Source organism: Geospiza fortis, unplaced genomic scaffold (genome assembly GCF_000277835.1).
Source record: "Geospiza fortis unplaced genomic scaffold, GeoFor_1.0 scaffold186, whole genome shotgun sequence".
Taxonomy (NCBI): Eukaryota; Metazoa; Chordata; class Aves; order Passeriformes; family Thraupidae; genus Geospiza; species Geospiza fortis.
In genome coordinates, this window is record NW_005054331.1 from 3,644,441 (window position 1) to 3,667,855 (window position 23,415).

Genomic DNA, 23,415 nt, shown 5'->3' on the forward strand with positions numbered 1-23,415 from the left:
GGGGCCGCCCTCAGGGCGCCCTCGGCGCTCCGGGGCCGCTGGTCTCGCACACAGATCGGCTGAAATACTGTAAGCACCGTCTTCTCGTAAACATCCCCATTGTCCCTCTAAAATCGCTTTGAATGAAGCAAGAGATTGAACGTCCTGATCGGTATTGGCATTCCTCTAATAAAGCTAACAGCGCTTTCATAAGGATTAAAATTGTTTTCAATTAGTACATTAGAAGGTGGGTGTTGGTGATGACACACACAGAGCCAAAGAAAAGGTGACAAAAACCGCCCCAGGCAAATGTGACATTTGCCAGCACGGGAGATGACAGCTGCGGTCGCTCCCCAGAGGTGGCTGCCGGCTAATGAAGTGTTTAAATCCGTGACGGGCACGGCTGCAGTGGCGGGAGCTCAGCGCTCCCGGCAGCCCGGCTCTGGAAACCGCTGGGCAGCTTCACGTGTATGTCGCACTTGTTGCAACGCTAGAAGTGAAATACCAACAGTACTCCATCCGTACCCATGTACACCTATAGGGAAATAAATTATCCACATAACTCTGCAATGAATTAAAAATTAATTTGTATTCAAAACAAATTTTGATGAAAAAATATGGACATTAAAAGCCATAGATCCAAAAAGTTTTACACTGCAAAGAAATCTTTCTAGAAAGTGTCATGAAGTTACAATCTCATTTTCTGTATCCAATTTGCTATTTCTTTTTTTTTTTCCTCTCAGCTCTACAATATTACCTAAAACCAAACAGAACCCTTTCACCCTTTTACAGCTGCATTAACAGGAATGGTAGAATGGCACCGATTCTCTCTCTGGTTCTATTAGTGTCTGTTCATAGCAGGATTACATAGCTATAATCTATTGGAAAACAATTCATTTACATGAGAAACATGACGCCAAGAATCCAGATCACTCAGTGTGAGCTTTGCGGGGGACACAGCAAAAAAGCTACAAAATCTAAAATCATTTTGGTAACTAAAATCAACAGGCAGGGTTGGGTGTCTCTTGCCAGCTAATTCAGGGAATAATTATTGTGTAAGTATTTCCAATGCGTAATCTTTTTCTAAGAGGATAACTCAAGATGGTGGAAATTGTGTTACTTTATTTTTGCCTCCACGTTTTTCACATCAATCAGAGAAGTGTTCTTGTTTCCTTCCGAGACCGGCTGAGTCAGGTAATTCCAGTTACTCACTGATGGCCGGTGGTTCTGAAGTGTGCGTGGTAATGGGGCCCTTCTTCCTCACCGTGACCATCGTGCCCCTGCTGGCTTTCAAAGGAGAGCTGCTCTAGTGACTCAGGTGGGAATCTTGCAGAGTACCCAGAAGGAGAGAAAAAGCAAGAATCAAGGGGGACTTCAAGGGCACAAGGAGGAAATGGCTGAAGGAAGGAGGAATAGAAAGCACAGCTTATAGGGGTAGGAGTGGGGCAAATGCACACAGCAAAAAGAAAAGAGAGGGTCAATCAAGAGAGGGATCTGGACAGCAAGAGGCAGAAACAGCTAGAAAATTAAGACTTTAAATATTACTAGACAAATATAGGGGGAAAATGAGGGAGAAGTAAATATGAAGCCATTCTGTTGGGGAGAGAGGGGAACCACACACTGAAGTTGGTTTGTTTGATTTCTCTTCTAACTCAGTACATAAAGGAAACATATATAACACCTTTACATAAAAAAAGGATTATTCCAACAGCAGCAAAGTCCCCTTTTTGAAACATCTCCCACAACACAGGTTGGGTTTTTTTTGTAAAAATAGAAATTTGTGCAGCTACAGGTGTCACTAGTTTATTTTTAAAGAAAGTCTCTTTAAGGGACACTTGAAGTTCACTGTGGCTCGAGTAAAAGTAAAGAGATTTCATTTAGAGATCTTACAGATTTTGATCAACAGTATTAGAGATTGTTTGTGAATCTTTACCTGTCATATTATATTAGTTCTGGGTAGATCAACATTTCACAGAACAGCAAGGTTCATCCTCACACAAAGAAAGCAATAAAATACAAAGAGCTGTAAAATATGTAGAGAAGCCCAGGAAAATATTTCAATCCATTTTGCAGATACAGTCTTTGGAAGAGTATACTGACTCAGTATGGTCAGAAGAAGTCTTGAGTTTGAAAGCTCATTTAGACTTCTTTGCTGCCTTAGTTGAGCAAGCTGAAAATAGCTGTTAGATTAGGCAAATCCTCAAGCTCCTGTAGCCCTGTGACATATCTGGAGAGGAGGTTTTGTTGCTATGTACACATACTGCTGGTTGTACCTGTAGTTTAATCCATGCTTAGTCTATGTCACCTTGACCTGAATCCAGCCTGGCAGGATAGAGGCCAAGTGGGGAATTAGTGTTGGGAGTACAAGCTCTGTTCAGCATCTGAATCAGCAGATTCTGAAAGCATCCAAATTGTTTCACCATCCCATACAATTGTGGCAGAGATGTCTGTGACTAAGTAGTGTGCTATTTGTGAAAGAGACTTAAAACCATACACTGTGGTGGGTAGATTGCCTGAGAAAATGAATATTTTTGGCAACACGAAGTCAAAAGACAGAATTGCTTTTAAGTGCCTTAGTGCTATGATAAATCTTGCCCAATTAAACTCAGAGGGGTTTTTACCATTAAGCTCAGTAGGACCAGAGTACAATTTTTAGCATAGAGAACATCAGTGGGTATAAAACCTAAAGCAGTTTATTAAGCTATTACTCAGACAGATGAGTTGTATGGGACTGCTGACCACACAAGCGTTGTGTTCTCTCCTTTTCTGTTCAGCCTGGATGTACAGTATCTCGTGCTGATCTTCTGTCTTCATCACCAAGTTCCTATAACTACAGAGGAAAAGGATGTTCTCCTGACCAGCACCAACTCGTTAAAATGGTATTCAACAGAAAAATATAAAAGGAATTTTTTAGGCTACAAGGGTTTCTTCCCGTGTATATTGCTTTCATATATTACCAGCTTCAGTCCTGATTGTGCTTTCATTTCCATTAGATTGATTCCATTCTAGGCACAATAACTAAAGTGTTTTTCCAAATTTACACACACAGGTGGGTAGAACCACACACTCAGCAGCTGAAGGTATCATGACTACATCAAATGCAAGCTCAAGTCCTAAAGTTTCTGTCACAAGCATGTCTGGGCTTATTTCAGAAGCTCAGCACTGGCCAGCTTCAGGCTTGTGCTAAGGTTTAAGTTATCATAGAATCATAGAATGTGCTGACTTGGAAGACACTCATCAGGTCATTGAGTCCTACTCCTGGCCCTGCACAGGACACCTTAAGAATTGCACCATGTGTCTGAGGGGGTTGTTCAAACCTTTTGTGAGCTCTGACAGGCTTGGTGCTGTGAGCACTTCCCTGAAGAGCCCCTTCCAGTCCCAACCACCCTCTGAATAAAAAAATGTTTTCCTGACATCCAACTTAAACCTGCCCTGACTCAGTTTCATGCCATTTCCTCAAGTCTTGTTGCTGGTCATAAGAGTGAAGCCTCTTCTCCAGGCTGAACAGACCGAGTGACCTCAGCCGATCCTCAAAGGTTGCCCTTCCAGCTCCTTCACCATCCCAGTGGCCCTTCTTTAGAGGGTCTCTAACAGTTTAATGTCTGTTTTATACTGTGGCACCCAAAACAGACCCCAGCACTCGAGGTGAGGCTGCCCCAGTGCAGAGCAGAGGGGACAATCCCCTCCCTTGCCCAGCTGGAGATGTTGTGCCTGATGTCCCCCAGGACATCCCAGGCTGTCTGGTGCCTCCTGGTTGCCAGGGCACTGCTGGCCCATGTTCAGCTTGCCATCCACCAAGAGCCCCAGGTCCCTTTCTGCAGTGCTGCCTATTGTTCCCCATTCCATACACACAGCCAGGACTGCCCTGTCCCAGGTGCACAGTCTGGCACTTTCCCTTGTTAAGCTTCATTTGGTTGGTGATCGCCCATCTCTAATTTGTTGTGATCTCTCTGCAGGGCTTCTCTGCCCTCAAAGGAGTCGACAGCTCCTCCCAATTTAGTGTCATTGGCCAACTTATTTAGTATTCCTTTGAGTCCTGCATCCAAGTTGTTAATTAAGTTGAAGAGAACGGGGCAGGGGATGGAGTCCTGCAGAACCCCACAAGTGACTAGCACCAGCCTGTCCAGTAGTTCAGCCTCTCTACTTCTGTCTGAATTTAGTCAGCTACACATAAAAGGTGACACAGCATCGATCCACTAGGCAACTTCACAAAACTAATGATTTGTCACCTAAGGCACAGTCCAAACAGGAATTGAAGAGGATACAGTGTGGAAATTTCTCCTTTCAATTACATCAATGCAGCGCCAGTTGCCGGGGGGGCAGAACCTGCTGTTTGACTGCTGCACCTTCTGCAGCAGCACAAGCAGAGAAATAAGCACCCACATTCAGGAAGAATTTATCACTAAGTTTTAAACTGCTCTGCTAGCACTGCCTCAGCCAGCTAGTTCAGAGCAGTTCTGGATGTGGCAAAATGGGTTGCAGCATAACAACAGATGAAGTCTTGGGTACCTTCAGCTAATTCTGGCACAGTCACACAACTTTGGTTCTTGGAGTTATTTGGGGCACCAACACAAAGTATTTTCAGAGTACACTTCTGGTAAGGGTTATTTGTTTCATCCAGTGATCACTATGACTGCACAGTGTCTGCCTTTTGGTGACAAGCAATACTTCTCTTTCTGTGCTGTTAAACAGAACTGTTGTATTTTACTCTCTGCCTTTCTAATTTTGGGTGTTAAAGCAGTTACCAGGGTGTGCTATGCACTCTCCAAAGCCAGAGTTTTGAGCAACTGTGAGTTGCTCAAATTGATGGTGAGTGAGGTGCATTTTTTTATGTCTGATTTGCCTGATTAGCAGGGATTATTCAGCCCATGCCAGAAATGGGCAAAATCATTAGTGGTTCTGAGAGAAGCTGCTGTTTGTGAATGGAGTTAGCCTTAATATAGAACAAGTTCCAGGAACCCATGTGAAACTCAGCATGACAAGACCTTGGAAAGTCTGCAGGTGACACAGCAGCTCCTGTGCAATTTCATCAAATAGGAGAAAATAGGAAGTACAGTGTGATTACAAAGCAGTCTGTTATGGCACTGTTTCTGCTCTATTCGTGGAATAAAAATAACATCATTGCCAGTGGCTGCCAGTGCCAGCTGACAAGACCTCTGCTTTATGAATAATAAAGGCAAATGTTTTGCTTTTAATAACATATCAGCTATGTTATTTTTTTGGCACATGTGACCAAGGTTTCTGACAATAACATAAAAATACTTCTTAAGTTTCTAATTCTATGTTTTCAAAAAAAAAAAAAAAAATCCAAAGTGAGTCCAGCCGATTTCACACAAGCTTTGGATAAAAGCAATGACGATACCTAGTTTGATGCTTGCAGTTTTGCCATGTCACAACTGTAGGTGAAACTCAACAGTTTTTGGTCAAAATTGCAGCAGAGCAGAATGCTCAGATTTTTGTCAGTATATTAAAACTGGGCCTTGTGCTCAATGGGTTAACTTTATCACTGTCAATTGAATAATTTGTTACTGAGAAAGGAAAACTGATAGGGGTTTGAGTGATTAGACAGAAAGTTTAAGAGACAATATTCATCATCAAATAAATGTAAATATTTTTATTTTAAAAAATGTTAATGGCACCTTAGAGGCAGTCATGACTACACAACCACATATACAAAAATTACATTTTCATAGTTTAATCTTTCCACAGTGCTGCACAAAATGGAAATACTATGAGAAACATTGCAGGTCACACACCAAGACAATTAACTTTAGTCAATAAAAGCAGACAATTTTTGGTACACCTTGATACTACCAGACCCAGGTTCCCTGGGTAAAAATGAAAGGTGTCTTTGTGCAAAACTTTCCAACAACAGTATAACTTAATATGCTAAACATACAGCAAATCAACTGTACAAGACAGTTTGACTTGGCCTTATGCAGTCCCTATATACAGCATCCTCTCAGTTGGCTTTTTCAGGGAAAATAAGCAATTTCATTGACTAAAATAAAACTTTACTTAATCTTTCACTGTTGCAATGTAAAATTGTCTGATACTTTGTGCAGGGCTAGCATCAGAGAGACCATTCCAACTTTATCTGAAAACAAACCCTTTATAATCTCCTGTACTTAAAGGCCATGTTCTGGCATGATGGGGAATGAAGAAAGCAGATATATATTTGGTTGATTAAAAATAGTGGAGAATAAATTTGCCTAATTGCTAGTCTTAGATGGACTTTCAGAAGAGATTATACTCTGTTATCAAAATTAAAGTGTTTAATTACATTAATCTCTGTTTATCTTCCGTTGTATCATTGAATCCAGCAGTAAAATGTCTCAATCATAGTGGAAAGGGACTTGGTTTCCCAAAACAAAAACAACCAAACAAGAAAATTGGCTCTTGTACCTTCTGAATTAACTACAAGCTTCTGTGTTTTCTTGTTTTGTTCCTGAATTTCTTGTTCAATGATTTTGATTTCAGAAAGCACTAGTTGTTATTATGCAGTTAACTTAGTATCAATCATAAGCCTGAACTAATTCAACTTCAAATGCTGGAGTCCTTGTTTATTATGTCATTCAGTAGCTAATAATTAGCTGGCAACACTTATGATTGTAAAACTGAAATTTATGCTTACACTGGATTTGTCTAGCTTCGACTCCTGGGTGAGTGGATCATGTGTCTTTCCTACAGCAAATTGTCTTCACCTTTTGCATTGCTATTCCCCAGATAAGCAGTCACTATGTGTTCACAGAAAACCATTGGCTTTTAAATACCCTTCCTGAAGTGCAGACATCAGATCTATATTGACAGATGTCCTGCAGCAGAGACACTACATAACACAAACATTTTGATATTAAACTAAAATGCAGTGAAACTTTTTAGTGCCTCTCTAAGAATTCAGAGCAAATAGACATCACAGGAGTGCAATCAAATGAGAAGTTGCATGAATGCATATAATGTGAAGCAGAAATAAGAAGGAATTTAAACTGGGTCTCAACCAGTCCTGTCAATCACTGATTGGACTTTCAACAATAATGGAGTTGAAGCTAGCAGAGGGATCCATTAGACAACTTTTAGAGGAAACATCATGTAGTCCTGAATGCTGAAATAGGAGAAATCAGGAAAATTGTGCTAATTTTTATAAGAAACAAAATCTCCAGAATTTAACAAAAAACAAAAGCTGCCAAAAGCCTATAGAACAGGTATTAACAACTTCTTGAAGGGCTTTTCCATCAGAGAAATACTACCACCAAAGTGAAGGGAAATACCTGCCTGCCAAGCAGCACCAAGCAGAAAAGACACTGTCTGGCAACTTTTTGTTGAGTGGGAGTGTTTTAGAGGCTCATAATGAGTAGGTGTAAGGAGTATCCTAAGAATGCCTGATGTGTTGTATGAGAATATAAAAGCAAATGGTATCCTGACAGAACATGGTTAAGTGATTGAGAAGCTGAACAGAGTTCTCAGGAGGAGAACTGCAGTTCTTTGGGTTTGCCTCGGCATACTTTCACAGGAAGCAGAGCTCAGACTGCAGGCCAGATACACACACTAATGTAAAATACACAATCCCAGCCTAAAGGGGGGAAGTGGTGCCCATACTGAAGCTAACGGCAGAGGCATCAGCCCAGGCTAGCTCAGGCTCCAGCCTTCTCTTGATCCTGAGTATAGGCACAGCTGGCTAGCTTGTCACCACATGCTGGGGCTGTTTGCTCCCTCTAGGAAAAAGTAAGGAAGAACTTTTCTACACTGAAGCTGCTCCAACAATCTGCAGAGAGTCTGCCTGGAGCCCAGTTTTAGGGACAGCTGATGATTCACTGCAACAAGAAGAAAAAGGCTCATCTCCCTTAAAATCCCAGCTTCATACTCATGACACCTTTTTACCAGCCCTTTAAGTCTCCAGATGTGGAGAACCATCTACCATTTTCACCAGGTTTTTCTTCCAGTCTAGTGAGCTAACAAGGCACATGGAAGATGTCACCACATACCAGCAGTTAGCACACAGTAGGAAATGTGATGGTGAAGGCAGGATGGGAGACCTCCCTCCTTGGGTGGCCTTCCACATGGCAGAGTTCCTGGCGCTACAGTCTCACTCTGTGCAAAACTACAACAGTTTCACTCAAAAGCAGGCTTTTGCTCTTCACTTTACATTTTTTATTATTTCTTGATGTGTGTCACATCCTTCAGTGATTTAAACCCAAGAGAGAAAATAACCTAGAAAAGAGATGCACCCATTCACCAATTAGGTTGTTTTAATTTACATAACTAACATTATGCAGCCTTTAGAGCTTTTTTTTATGTGCTCTGCCACATGTAAAGCCAATATGGAAGTGCAAGACCTTCCTGTTTCCACTTTAGAATTTAGGCCCTGTCAGATTCTGTCAAGACAGTGAGCAATCTTTTGTAGAGACATAAATTTTAGATTTTACCTTCATTTTGCACTGAGGTTATCTCCCAGAGTTGTAACAGGATGCCCTTGGAGCAGAAGCCTTCACATTCCCAGGTGTGAAGGGGATGTGAATTACCACACCAACATCCTTTGTTATAAGAAAAATACTAACCTTTTTCCTGGCTGTCCTTGAGGCTGCCTGATGTAACATTTCAACTACACAAAATAGCAATGGAGGGTTTATATAAATGCATAATCATGCAATAGGCAAAGGAGTTTTTCTTATGTAAACATTATTAACAAGTGGTATTCCTTTCTTGCACACCTACATTTCTGAATCCATTTAAAAAAATGCTAAATGAACTATTTTCTCAAGAGGCCAATGCAGAAGTTGGCTGCGCAAGCTGAAGAGAAGAATGGAGATTATAATAGAGATGGCAAGAAAACACCATGAAGAGTCACAGCATTCTTAGCATCAGAACCAGTTTTTGGTCTTGTTTGGGCTCTTGTTTGTTTGGTTTTGGTTTCCACTCCACTTCCCACTTGAGATGAGGTAGGGCTGGGTTAAGATAACATGGGTGTGCCCAATCTGATCCATTTCCAGTGACTGCAAACCAGCATAGTCCTTCCTGATTCTCTGTGCAAAGACTTAGGACATATAAAGAATTCTTTAAATATTTCTAAATATTTCAATTGAATTTTCTAAACATTGAGTTATATAATTATTTATTAAGTTAATTCTGTCCTTTCCTTAGTTCCTGAAGCCACAAATAGTAATTATTCCCTGTTTATCTGACTGTGGTAAAATGTCAGAGTTCTTCCCTGCCTTCCCCCAGAATAAAGTCTTCACAAATTCTACATCAACTATTGCACTTGATTAAAAAGAAATATACACATCAAACTGTACCCTCCCTCCCTCCCTCCCGTAATACCAGCATAAAAGATACTGCAACTGAAAAGAAAATATGTAATGACAATTATTTTCACAGTTACTAACACTGAACATCAAATAATTGGAGACACTGCTTTTTCACTTAATGGAGAGTGAAGAAGAATTCTGGTTGTGGCGGTTTTGTGGGTTTTTTGTTTGTTTGTTTGTTTATTTTTAATAAAGATCTTGTTTTATATCATGGCTGAAAACCAAACTGATTTCAGGGAAATTTTTTTGCAGTTGTTAAATCAAGCAAAATAAATTCCAGTGGGAAAACAAACCCAAGCCTGTCTCCTAGTACTGATACTGCACGTTAATACATTATTTTCAGGAATGTTTGTTGAGAGTGTCTACAGTTCCTATATTTACAGAAGTTTAACTCCCTGCTCCCCCTAAGAAGCTGTTCCCTCATGTTTCTACCACATTCTTTAATCAGACAGAAGAAAGAAATCCACTGTACCCAGGGTCCCACCACCTGTATTCTTTGCATTCAGTCAGAACACCCCAACAATTCAGTGCTAACAAAGCCTGACCTCAATGTGGCTGTTCCTGTACTTCTTTCCTGTGCAGGTTGCAGGGCTTGAACAAGTGAGTGCTTTGGTGTGGATGACAACTTATCTACCAGTTACTTGCTTCTTAACTCCTTTACAAAGTTGCTTGGGGATCTTATAATTCAATTCAGGCCATCTTTGGAAGTCTTATGCCACATGTATGTGTTTCCCAAATGTGATAAGGAACAGTGCCAGGACAGAACAACTGCTAACTGTGGTCAATGGTCATCATTGGTCTCATTTACAAACAATAAACTCTGTGCAATAAGTTACTAGCAGACGCATCAAGTTTTGTTAGTCTTGAAAACTCAAAATCCCATGTAGTGTTACCCATTAATTTAGAATCTAGATCTATCAATACACGACTGCATAGTTTGGTTTATCATTCTAGTTGGATTCAGAGAGAAAATTAACTATCAGTCTAGCAGAGCTGATACACATTATGGCACTCCCTCTTGATCACACTCTTTGCACTCCAGCCTAGTAAAAAGCACACCTGACACTTGCAGTTGCTGGGATCCCTCCCAGACCATCATACCATCTTTTATGGGTATGGGTTTGGAAAGTGGAAAATCTTTTGGATTAAGGCAGAAGACTGACTTAAGTGAGCAGTTCATCACAGATACAGCCAGTTAGACAAAATCAGATTGAACAGGCAACTGACTGCCAACAAGTATACTTTTATATATTTACACCAGAATTTGTATACACACAGTGCTTAAAAAACAGGGAGGAGAAGAAAAAAGGGAAAAAGAAAGGAAAAAAAAGAACAAAGAAAAGACCAGCCAGTCCAATAACTTCATCTTGGTATAATCATTCTTTCTATAGCACAAATGATATGATCCCAGTTTTTACAAAATATTGCCAGCAGTGTCACTGCAAAGAAAGTGCAGATGATATGAAAGCGGCTCTTCATCATAGGAGCAATGAACTTTGCAATAGTAGAAACACAGACTAAGATGACAGTCATGAAGGCCAGGATAACATTTATACACTTCCCCAGGAGCACTTTGGCATTAACTGTTTCAGACTGCTGTGCTTGCTGTTCCTGCTAATGCAGCTCCAGTTTGGAAACCCGGGTCTGGCATGATTCCAAGGCTTCCTGGAGATAGAAAACAAGAATTAGGTCAGCCATATTTCCTTTCAACCTTTCTTCACATTTTAGCTGCAGAGTCATCCATCAGATAGAAGTGTAATTTATTATTGACTGCTAAAATTTCAATGAACCACCAACTTTTAAAACAATAAATGCACATATATGTCTGAATGAGTGTGTCACTGTTTGCTCAGGCATAATCAAGGCTAACAACACTGTCCAAAATGTAGGCTTGTTCTTTTTTCACGCTTGAGAAAAAGTATGTTTAATGTTCATGACAGCTGTTTCCTATATATACTGTTGATATAAAGTAGTAGTAAAGCTGTTGCCATAGAAACTATCACTGCATCAAAACAGCAAGAAAATTAGTTTCTTTGTATATTCTATAGAAAACATTAGGGCAGGCTTGCTGTGATACTAATTAACTCTACTTTGCAACATGTAGCAGCACTTAGTTCACACTGCCCCCGCGGTCTATACTGATTTTGCTCTCAAAGCTACCCATCCTACAGCGTTGGGCTTGACTCCTCTGGGAGATCTGACCTCCTCTCTCTGTCAGTGTGAAGACAGTGGAACAACCTGTGGAGATACTTTTATGGAATTCTCTCCCACATTATCTATTCTGCTTCACAATTTGTTTTAAAGAAAGCAGACCTTTCTCTTCTGTTTGAGGATGGACTAAAAGTGGTCTTTGACTAAAATGCTTCCTAAAGACACTACCCCCATGCTTAAACCCTCCCAAAGCAAAACAGAAAAACTTCCAACTGCTTCCCTTATTTGCCAAAATGCCAGCTTTTTGCAGGAGTTGGGATGTGGGCATCATGGCATAACGTGGCGCAGAACTGTAATTTTCACGAGATTGATCAATTTGACAGAATCTTTTACCACTGTGGGACAAAGAAAACCAATGCTCCAGCATCCCTACTTTCTTGCACACTCTCCAATTCCAGGTATTTTCCTTGCACTAGCAAGGCTGTTCACCTGGTCACACAGTAAGCTGTTTCAAACCAAACCTCTGTGTATAAACCCCCAGAGAGTTATCAGCTTTCCCTTGCTGGGTCGGTTCTTCATTGTTTCAGCAAGTTGAACTGGCTTACCAAGTGACTGGCCAGGCACCAAGGTGACCACAGAGAGTGTGGCACAGTGCCTTACACAAGGCTGCTTCCTTTCACTGCTCTAGGAATTAGTAACAATATAGAAGATTGTTACTACAGTTCTTAATGGGTGGCACAAAGTCTGTTATGGTTCAGGCATGTTCTCCACTACATGCTAATGAACTTCCCTGCTCTTTGTTCCACTCTGACTGTAAGTTATCCTCAAATTGTCATGTGCTGCTTTAGAGAAAGTCCAGCTACTAAAGTCTGATACCTGCAGCTCTGCATTGAGAGGCTGAACGTGTCTTTAAAACTATCTGCACATCCTTTAGTGACAGTTAGGCTGTTACTCAAAATATCCAGAGCTTAAATCCTTTTACTCTGTTTTAGCTAATTTTCCAAAGCCCCTGAGAGATAGGTTTAAATGGGCCCAACTGTACAGAGATAAAAGAAACAAGGCTGCGTCAACATAGCACTTCATTAAGGAGTCTCTGACACCCTTCCAGGAGTCTTTTAAAACTCTCTGACACCCCTCCAGGATTCTGCTAATGAGTTAGGGAATATTTCACAGCCCTTCTGTTGGACAACTCACGTTTCATTACGTTTTTACATCCTCAAGATGCCTTCACAGAAAGGAGTCCTCTTTTCTTTAAATCTGTGAGACACCTCTCTTGCTTAAACCTACAATGAAACCTATGATATGCTTAGATTCAGTACCATCCCTTTCCCACTCTGTTCCCAGGAGCTTCCTAATTCACATTTAGGAAACTGTGATCATCCTGCTGCCTACACTCTCTCTGTTTGGAAATGTGAGCACAGGGGTACACAGGTCAGGTTTTAGGTTCTTTTACCATGTGGGCCAACATGTAGACAGTCTTTGAGCATTCCTCAGTTGTTCATGAATAGGTAAGGCACAACTGTGTCTTCACCACTTTTTACACTTCCTCAGACTTTGAGTGGAAATATTATGCATTATGTAAGTGCTTGTGTTGTATAAAATATTCAACTACATATGTAACTACATGCTGTCAGGACATACTTGTAGACATTAATACTGGTTTTTGATTGAAGTCAGACATGACTACAACTGATCACTAAGGTGAAAACACCCCACAGCTTTGATTACAGAGGTTGTTGTGACTATGGCTTAAAACTCTTTAATTATAACTGGCAAATCTACAAGTCTACTTCTCTTAGTTTTTACCCTAAGCTCAAAGTCTGAGCAAGAAGTTTATGTCAGGACATTGTCAGAAGTGTTATGCCATACAATACAAGGAGACTTGATTCCTTCCTCCTCTGTGAAAGAACTTAAAACAGGCCACTCTTCCACCACAATTCTGCCTGGGCCATATCATCAGTTTCAGCAGAAAAAAAAACCTGAATCCAGAGAAACAAATGGAGACTGTCACTGATTCAGTGTGCTGGGTTTTCCCCTTAAAACAGAGAAAACATGTTCTTAAGCTTACAAACATGTTCAAAGCTTACATATTTTCCCATATTCCTGATTTTAAAATATGCAGAAAAATGCAAGTGTTTCATGGTACAAGATCTCCACAAAAAGTTAGAAGATTATGATAAGCAAAATAAGTACCTGAACATCTCGTGATCGCTCGTAGGCCTGATATGCCACCTTCTCCTCTATGCTGGCTAGCTCTTGTTTCAAGTTTGCTGTCTCATGTTGATGAAGGTCAGTGAGGTCATTTAACTGGTCTTCCAGTCTTTCATATCTTATTAGGAAAAGAAGCCTAAATTTAGTGCCTTCTATTCAAGTAATGCAAGTCATGAAAACAACTGCACATTTTAAAAGGTAATTTCTCAGCATATGGTGAATTCATCTGACTGGCATTACAAAGCACATATAGAAATCAGTAAAAACTTTGCAAACTTCCCATAAACATTTATTCAGCAATCTGAAAGCCTTTTCTGAGTGTTTCTTGCTGGCAGTAGGTGCTAAAAAGCAAATATTTGTACATCATTGGCAAATTATATGAAATATAAACAGTGCCTAAGGATATCCAAGTCACATTTTTCACTCTTCATTTAGCCAAGAAGATACGGCTTCATAAGTAAGTTTGAGCCAGTTAATAGCTCACCAGTAATGACAGGAAAAATATGTTCTCTCTCATACACAACTGCAGGGTTCTGCCATTTATGTACAGTCTGTTCTGGCATATTTCTACATGGTAAAGCAGTTCAAGTAAACCACCAGCAAGCTAGAAATCTTTTTTGTGAGTTTGCCACTCGATTTGACACACTAACAGGCAAACACTGCAGTCAGCACAAAAATGATGGAGGCAAAATTGTCTAGAAATGGGTAGCAGGAGGCTTGAGATATTACTGGCAGAGAGCTGTCAGAAAAGGCCACTCTGCCTTCTCCTGAAACCAAGCCAGAAGGTCAGCAGGCCTTTCATTGTTCTTTCCTCCCTATATTACCACAAGATATCAAGCCTTTCATTGTAGTTCAAGAACTATTTAAGCAAGGGAGACATGAAATATTGCCCTTCATACCAAGATTTTGCCCAGTGGCATAGTAAAGACTTCAAGAATTGACTGTCACCTTCACAAGCCATAAGAAAAATGGGATATAGGTACAGCAGGTGAAAGCCCTCTGTAGAACATATTATCCACTTCTCACAGAGGATGATAAAGGAATTAATTGTCATGTAACAAATGCAAGATGAAGTTGTGCTACAGCACTTCAAACTACATCTCCCAGCGTGTGTTACACCAGGGTACAAGGTGACATTGCATCCACAAGACAGCAATGTGTGTGAGAAGTATTTGGACAAGGTACTCAGGAGTCAAGGGTATAATTATCAGTCAATTCTGCTGCACCACAGACTGATTAGCTTTTTTGAGTCACATTAGATGAGAATCCTTTCACCAGCTACAAAACCATTGGCATCTCCTACACACAGTACTCATATAATTCACATAAAAAGTATGACAGAGGAGAGAGTTTTCTGACCAGCCTTTGACAAAAAGCAAAGGGCACTACACCATTTGACAGGAAATATAAATATTCTATGTGTATTTTCAGTTGTTGGAAGGAATTAAACATGTTGGTACTAGATACTGATTGGAATTATTTTTTCCTCTTGCTTCTGAAATCTCTCTCTGTCACACAGAAACACACACTTTCCAAATAGTTTCTACACCCATTCAAAAGTAATTTCAAGAGAACAGTTAAAAAAAATACCTAAATCTTTCCTCTTGTAGCATCTGAGAAATAAAGGCATAGTCTCTTTTAAATTGGGTTTTTAAATTCTCAATATCATCAGCTAATTGGGACTGTGTCTCCTTGATTTCCCTTAGTTCCTCCAAAATCATGGAAAGCTTTCCTTGGCTGTCCAGGGTGTTTGCCACAGCAGGACTAAAGGAAGTATTCCCGTTGCTGTCTGCTGATCCAGAGGTGCCACTTGAGCATTCATCATCACTAACATACTTTGGTTTGGCAACAATGGTGGCACTACCCCCGTAGGTTCTAGAACTTGTTTCTGGCCGAAATTCATCCAGGGTATTTTTGAGATGAGCAATGTTGTCTGCACTACCAAATTTGTTTCGGATCAGGTTGGCAAACTCTCTGGACTTGCTGAAAACAAAGACAGGGGGTGTCAGAGATACACCTGGCACACCCGACTTGCTGCTCTCTGCTCCATGCCCAGTGCTACGAGACTTTCCATGTTGAACATCTTTCAAGTTATCTTTGGAAGTATCCTTGGTAGCTTTGGAAGATCCATTTTGTTCAATATCCTTGAGCTTTTTGTGATACTGTTCCAATTTCTTCTGCAGCTGGGCAATGGAGTGGGCAGATTTCTGGTTCTTTTTCTCAAAGACTTGCTTAATGCGCCCAGCCTGCTGCTTATCTGCACTGTTCACCAGTTTCAAATACTCAGCCACGTTTCCATCTCGAGCTGTTTGTTCAACCTTGATTTGCTCTGTAACCTTGAGGATTTTCTGTTTCAAGCTATCTGCATTGAGTTTGACTTTGTGAAATTCTAGGACCCCATCTGGTACATCAAAGTTCAGGTTGGTATCAGAACCTCCACGGCGGATATTAAGTGGTAAACTCAGGGTATTCATATCATGTCTTTCCACCTGAGAGAAAAGAAAAAGAGGTAAATGGAATTCTATTTTTTAAAATCAAACATCCAGTTTACTTTTCCACATATAATTACATCAAGTATACAGTAAAGTAGCTTATATTAGCAAAGAATAATGAAGTTTTCTTTGAAATTAAGCAGCATTTTTTTTACTTCTACAAGTTAATAAACAGTCTAAGGAACTCCTTGTCTCTCTTAAAACAAAGATGAATTAGAGAGAAAATAATTCAGAATAGCTTATAGAATCACTGTAAGCTTTTCAGAATCACTTACAGTTTACCACAAAATGAGAATAACACAGAGTTAGAAAAAGTCCCTAAATATATTGTTTATTATCAAGAGTTTCAAAGAGACCATGGCTGATAATCACTCAGTTTTTTCTCTTAGAAGTAGTCAAACATCTATGGAGATGTAACTAGATTTTTCCCTCTACAGCAGTCCTATAAACTATATACTGTTCAGTATATTTTCCCAGGTTTAATGCCTTTTTTTGATACATCCCATTCAAATTCCTTTCACAATTCCAAGTTTTTGCAAAACTAGCTAAAAAAAGCTCTGGAAAATTTAGTGTATGCTGCAAGCTGGAAGCAACTGCTGTTTTATAAAGCAGAGAGAATAGAGAAAGAATTGGCCAGTATTTGACTTTCCAGCTTGATGAAGGTGCTCAACAACTTGATCTGCTGTACTAATTCTGTTTCAATAGGAAGTTCACTGAGTGGGATTTACAGGCAGAAACTCAGGAAAGAAAACTGCATTCAGTCACGTATAGGATCTGTACACCTTAAATGCTCTCTGGAAGCACAACAAAAACAATTAGGCAACTCAGTCACAACACCAACCACAACAGATCATTTTATCTTTCTCAAAAGAAAGGCAAGATAGTCTGATGCAAAACATTGAAAGTGTTTCCCTATATGCACTCAAAGTTATGGGAAGGCATGAGAAGAATGATCTAAACAAAAGAGCTTTATCCCTATTATCATCTTGGTTCAGCCTGTGTGACAAAGAAAGTGCATTTCATTGCAGCTGCCACAGTGTCATGTCGGTAGAGACTGCTTAACAAATGCTCTAGCCATAATGGGTTTCCAGAGCTTTGATACCAGGGGGAACCAATATAATTCCTCAGGCAAGACCATTGCAGAAACAAGACAGAAGCTATATTAAAGTATCTCTTGACAATGCCTTCGTGAAAATCTCTTTGCATCTCTACTACTTTATATTATTTATTTATTTATATTATTCTTCTTATAGATTACCAAGGATTACAGTGGGGATTTTTCTTGATTTTTCTTTTGCTACTGCACCACTCAGGGCATAAACCAGCTAACATAAAAATTCACATTCACCAATATCTAAAAAAAAAAGCACTTGAAAAATGCATATTGAAAGTCTGGAGCTGACAATTTCTTTTGGAGAATACTGGTTAATGATGACCTTTAAGACTCAGACTCTATCCCAGGGATTAAACCAGTGCTGTGGCCTAATAGATCTACACTTTACCAATTTGTTAAAAACAATTGGTATTGATCCAAATGCTCAGTATACAACAAGAACTTCTTGAAACAACCTAAGACATTTTTAATAAGCTTTGGCACAAAATGATACTGTAATTAGTCACAGAATTGTATACACACGCAAAACAGATTCATCACTGATGTCACTCAGAACAAGTTGTACATAACTTCCAGGAATGGGTGGGTCTATATCTAACCTTTACACAGCAATGTTTACTTCCTCAGTAAAAAATAGTCTAGAAATGTATTGTAATAATTGGATACAAGCCCAAACTAGATCCCTTTTCCCTTATGTCCCCTCCCTCACAGGCCTCTCTATTGGTCAGCCTTCTCTGCCTTCCTGAAACTTCAAGGTCACAAAAGCAATACAGATAAAAAGAACAATAGCCTTGAAGGAATACATCTGCTGAATGCTGCCGTGCTTTTGGACATGAGGAAATCTGTTAGCATGGGGCAAATCTGCTCCTGAATAAAATCAATCACAGGGTCAGTTCAAATTCAGTAAAGTTTAGAAATAACTGTGTTTAAATTCCCAAAACACTGCTAGCAGAAGTTTTCACTTACTGGATTGAGAGCTCACTAAGAGTACAAAAAATATATCCAACATATTTTTCTGTCTGATTGTATTTGGACAAAGTGGCAGGTGTCCTCTGCCATGGTGTTGCAAGGCTGGGTCAAGCAACAGAGGCTCTTGAAATCCTCTGCTGATGCAATACACCTTTTTGTTGGGAGGGGATGTGTAGTGTGGGGTAGAGTTATTTCTTTTCTAGGTGGGGGGCTGGTTGGTTTGGTTTCATGGGGTTTAGGGTTTTTTGGGGTTTTTGGCTTGTTTATTTTAAATCAGAAGCAAGCAGACAGTGGGAGAGTCAGGTATGTCTAGACAAATGGTCTTTCACCTTTCTTCTACCTTGGTGATCCATTCGTGATTGTTTTATAACTCAGCACTAACACTACCCCAAACATCAGATTTCCATCTTCAAATCCTACCCCAAATCCTTCTTGCTGCAAGTCTCATCCTGTGATGAGAAGAATTCCTGCTATATTGAATGCCTCATTCTTCACACCGAGCACAAGACTGCCAGTAGGAGTCTGAGATGCTTCCTCATCCCCGCAGGTACTGGTGCCCTCTGCTGGGATGCAGACTGAAATCCTCCCAGGGCAGGAGAATGAATAGCATCTCCTTCAAACTGTGTGAGGGCTCTCCCAGCTATGCTACGGGAAGAAATGAGGAATGCCATCCCTGCCATTGTTCCTTCTGTGACTCCTGGGTCCCCAGCATCTCACAGGGTCACCAAGCTGTTAATAACAAAGAAGTTGTTGAGAGATGGGTTTTTTATTTTATTTTTTTAAGATTTTCATTGTGGTTGCCAAGAGAAAAATATATTTACATACAGTAGTAGGCCCAACAGTTAAAATGGATGAGCCATCTTTTGGAAGTGAGAAGCACTTTAAGAAAAAAGAATCATCATACATATCTCATATAATGGCAATTAATAGGGAGCTGGGCATTAGCAGTAGATGAGAAGCAGCAGTCCTGAAACATGTGGTACCACTAGGTAGACAGGAAGTCAAAGCACTAGCCCATAATCTGAGGAAATACCAGAGACATGCCCTCAATCTGTCTTCTAGGAAAAAAACAGGGAAAAAAACAATTTGCATATGGTCCTGGGATAGCCACAGATTATGTTAGCCTGAAAAAAGACACCTGGGCCTTGGAGAGTGACCACTGCACTTTATGGAGCAGTTCACACACATACTTTACTACAACCCAGTTGAGAACTAATAGTAATGTTGTGCTGCTGAAATACAAGCTTTTAAGAACAGTGAACATGAGCTCTTAAGAACAGCACCACAGATGATGAGGTAGGTAACTCAGAGATAAAGCCCCAGTCCTCCTTTTTCCAGGGAGCCAAGAAGATCTCCAGCTGCCTGACCATGCTGTCCATGTCCAGAGCTTCAGAAGGGACAGCAAAATCACTTCTTGGTGCAATGAACACAGGTGCAGTGCTAGGAACCCTTCACTGCACATGAAATGTCAGGTTTACTTGCTGTCTTAAATGTAAAGTGGAGGGCTGGGTAAGAGGGAGCCTGCCCTTCAAAAAGCATTCAGAGCACAACAGTGATTTGAAAACCCACTCATGGAAGCAAGGGTAGGGATTTCATTGGCATTATAATGATGCACATGTTTCTTCACTTACTGTCTGCAAAAGCAGCACCAAGGTCAGATTTGCAGGCCATGCTGTCAATGAGCCCAGAGCACAGTAGGACCCATGTTCCCCAATACCACAGGCAAGACTGTTGGAGAGAGATTCTACATTGACAGGATCTGCTGAACAGGTGAAAATATTGTGTTTAATGGCCTGTAGAGATTGGTCATTGAATCTTCCTACTGTAAAATATAAAGCAGACCTAGAAGAGTTTATTTCTTCCCCATAGATCCTGGGTGGGATCCATCTGGGAGAAAAAATCCGTAGTGAATAGAGCACAAAGAGCACGCAGCCCACCCTAGTGCAACCCACATCCCATGGCTGCTCAGATGAATCCCATGCTGGGTTCCACTGACTGTGCCAATGGCTCTCCACTAACAAGTGAGACATAAGCCCTCTATGTTAAAGGTATCAAACTGAACTCTACTCTTTAGGTCATAGATGTCTCTTATGCTCTTTTAAAAAGTACCTGTAAAAAGCATAGGGAATAAAAAGCATTTACAAGAGAGATGCATATATGCATCAGGCTCCTGCTCCTTTGGGTTGCATCACTAACAGAAACAAACCATGAAGACATAAAACTATCTACTTATTTAAATAGGCTCAGTTTACAGGTGTTTCCTTCTTGTTCTTTCTCTAAAAAACCCTCATTACCACCACCAGTCATAGCTGTGCAAGCTAAACAAAAGTTTATGATGACAATTTAAGTCGATCTTGAAAGAGTTTCTGATGAATGCTTAGAAACAGAATCCCATAAGGAGCATACAAAATAGGATTAAGGCAGCTTCACAGCTCTTAGAATTTGGAAATAACAACAAAAGTCATGAGGAACAATTCTCTTTTTATCAGAAATATGCATATGCCAGAAGCACAGGTGTTCCAATGGATAAAAGAACATGCAGAGGGAGTTTTAGTAAGTTTTCAGTATATTCCAAAGCAAAAATGTATTTGGGGAGAGACTTTCACCATCTCTTTCAAGTCCATTGTTCCTTCTAAAATCCACATGAGAATCCTTCATGGAAGTCTTAAAATAGAACTAAATCATCATAAAACACTTTAAGTTATGTAAAACCAGCCCCCAACATTTTTGTACAGTATGTTACAGCAAAACACCTTCTGCTTGTGTTTCTTCACAGAGCTACTCAATATCTAGAAGTACCTACACTCAGAACACCATTCTAATTATCATGCAGAGAGTTGAGAGTATATGGGAATGGAGGGAATCAGCAAAACGTGTTTCTACTATTTACTGGGGTAATGGAAGATCCTGGGTGATTTGTCTCAGACCACCTGGCAAGTGCTGATGGAGTCAAGTAACTGAAGGTGTTTCTTTCATCATCAACAATTCCTCTATTACCTATTTACTCTCTACCTCCCCTCAAAAAAACATTGAAGCTGTAAGGCATCTCACTAACACACATTAGGTGTTTATTCCAGGTAGGAGTCCAAGATAATCCCAGATGCCCTTTGGCAAGTATCTGCCCTTCAATATTCAAAGGCTGGGAAACTTCAAGGCCGTTCCATGAGTAAGGCATCATACAGGGGCAGAGTAGGCTGTAAAGATTTGAATCCTTTTGAGCATTTTCTGCACTATGCCAACACAGTCTGGTAATTATAAAAACTCAGCTTTTCTACTAAGATACTGCAGCAAGACCTCAGATATAGACTAAACTACTAAGCATCCTAGGCAAGACATGAGCTGTTGAATCCAGTCCTTCTCAGGGTCAGTTTGATCACCTATCCTTCCCTCCATTTTAATTCATTAGCACCACAGAGTGGAGACTCTTAAGTATAGGCACCTCAAGAAAGATATACATGTACTTGCAATTTTTGTTTAGGTGAAAAATACCCCCAAAATTACAAAAACCACTCAAAGTTGAAAATGCTATAAAACAAATTCTGCAGAAAGCAACTGCAAGAAAACACATGCACTGAAGTTTTGGTGTGACTAGAAACACAGCTTTTACTCTCTTGATCTAATCTGGCCAAGGCCAAACACTCGTGCATAACCTGTGATCCAAACACCAAGTCAACTTCACGCCAAAGTTGGTTTGCCTCAAATCCTACAGGATCATTCAGTTCAAACCAGAAATACCCCAGAAAGAACCTTTTCTCTTATTTCTATTTAAAGGACTAAACTAAAGCCAAATTTTCTAGGTCACAGCTTGTGTGTAAGTAAGTATTTAGATATGGTACGATTTCAAATTAGACCAATGGGAGAAGAGAACAACGGAGGAAGAGGCAGTTTTCTCCTTCACTGGTAACACCAGCTCCTTCAGAACCCAAGAACATCCAAGAAAAGTCTCCAGTATCATAACTCACACTCAGTCCAGTTCCAATTTTTTTGGCAGCACAAAACTGACATAAGCAAACTGGTTCCAATACAAACTGTCTGTGCCTAGACACTGAAATCTGAAAACAACATGCCTCTACAAAAGTAAGCAAGTTACTTCCCATTTACCATCCAGCAGTCATGTGAAGAAGAAAAGAATAAAAATCACTGTCCTGACTAGAGAAAAAACACAGTGATGAACCAATGCTCACATTTACTAAGCTTAAGTTTCTTAAGCAGGCAAAAGGTAGATTCCACAGCCCTTGGTTAACTATTTTGCTTCAGATCAGTCCTCCTCTTTAGATAAGCACCATTAATTAAAAACAAGTCAATAAAATACCTTCTCCTAACTCAGATCAAAAGAAATGTAACTCACATGCATGTTCCTTCTCTCTCAGATTTACACAGCAACATCAGGAATTGCTTGGGAGCTCCAGGTGCTCAAAGGGTGGCTCCATCAAGCAGTGCTTGTAAGAAGCCTGCACTCCTATTCCCTGTGAAGGAGAGTGCCTTTCCCATGACACAAATCCCTCAAAGTACCACCACTACAAAACAGTGTGGGGGTGACAGTTCTGAAGAGTGAGGTCAGTCATTTTGTATCCCTTCTAGATAAATTGTTCAACTTACTTTTAGTGTTTCTAATAGGTGTTGTCCCTTCCCTCTTCCCAGCTTTTATGGATTTTTTCTTCCCCTCCCGTTCAGTATTAAGCTTTCTTTTTCAAAAGATGTCTGAATAGATGGCAATAATGAAATTTTCCAGACTACTGTGAAACATTCTATGAAAAGTCAGCCAGCTACACGTTTTCAATTACTAAATCCTTTTCCATGAATGAGAATTTGATAAAAAGCCAGCTACATACCTACTATGACTAATCACTTCTTGTAGTTACAGCATATGCTTCTGATCTCTCCTCACTTGTGATTTGGAGTGTGCTTTCCTTTGTATCACTGCATTGTCTAACTTCTCATCACAAATTATTCCACACTGATAAAATTGCAGCAGGTCACCCTCTCCTTCTAACTGGTTCTTTCTGTTTCACAGTCAGCTCTTCATTTCATTGCTATTCAGATAGTCTAAGCATTTTCTGAAATCCCAGCTCCTGGAACTGTACAATCATACAAGAAAATTCCAGGAAATACTATGAAGTTTCTTGCCTTCAGTTACAGAGAAATAACTCCCACAAGTAATTTCACAGTCAACAACCAACCAAGTCCTCCTTTACCC

At 40.1% G+C, this 23,415-nt stretch overlaps 1 protein-coding gene across 1 annotated transcript in view; it reads right to left on the minus strand.

Annotated features, from left to right (window-relative positions):
* Positions 1 to 9,299: 9,299 nt before the first annotated feature.
* Positions 9,300 to 23,415, minus strand: part of TMCC3 (transmembrane and coiled-coil domain family 3) — a 132,248-nt gene continuing 118,132 nt past the window's right edge. Inside the window, exons 3-5 of the mRNA XM_031057535.1 lie at positions 15,234 to 16,132; positions 13,626 to 13,761; positions 9,300 to 10,942 (exon numbers count right to left, since the gene is read on the minus strand). Of these exons, the coding sequence (XP_030913395.1) occupies positions 10,832 to 10,942; positions 13,626 to 13,761; positions 15,234 to 16,132 (1,146 nt within the window). The 3' untranslated portion in view covers positions 9,300 to 10,831. The remainder of the gene's footprint in view (positions 10,943 to 13,625; positions 13,762 to 15,233; positions 16,133 to 23,415) is intronic.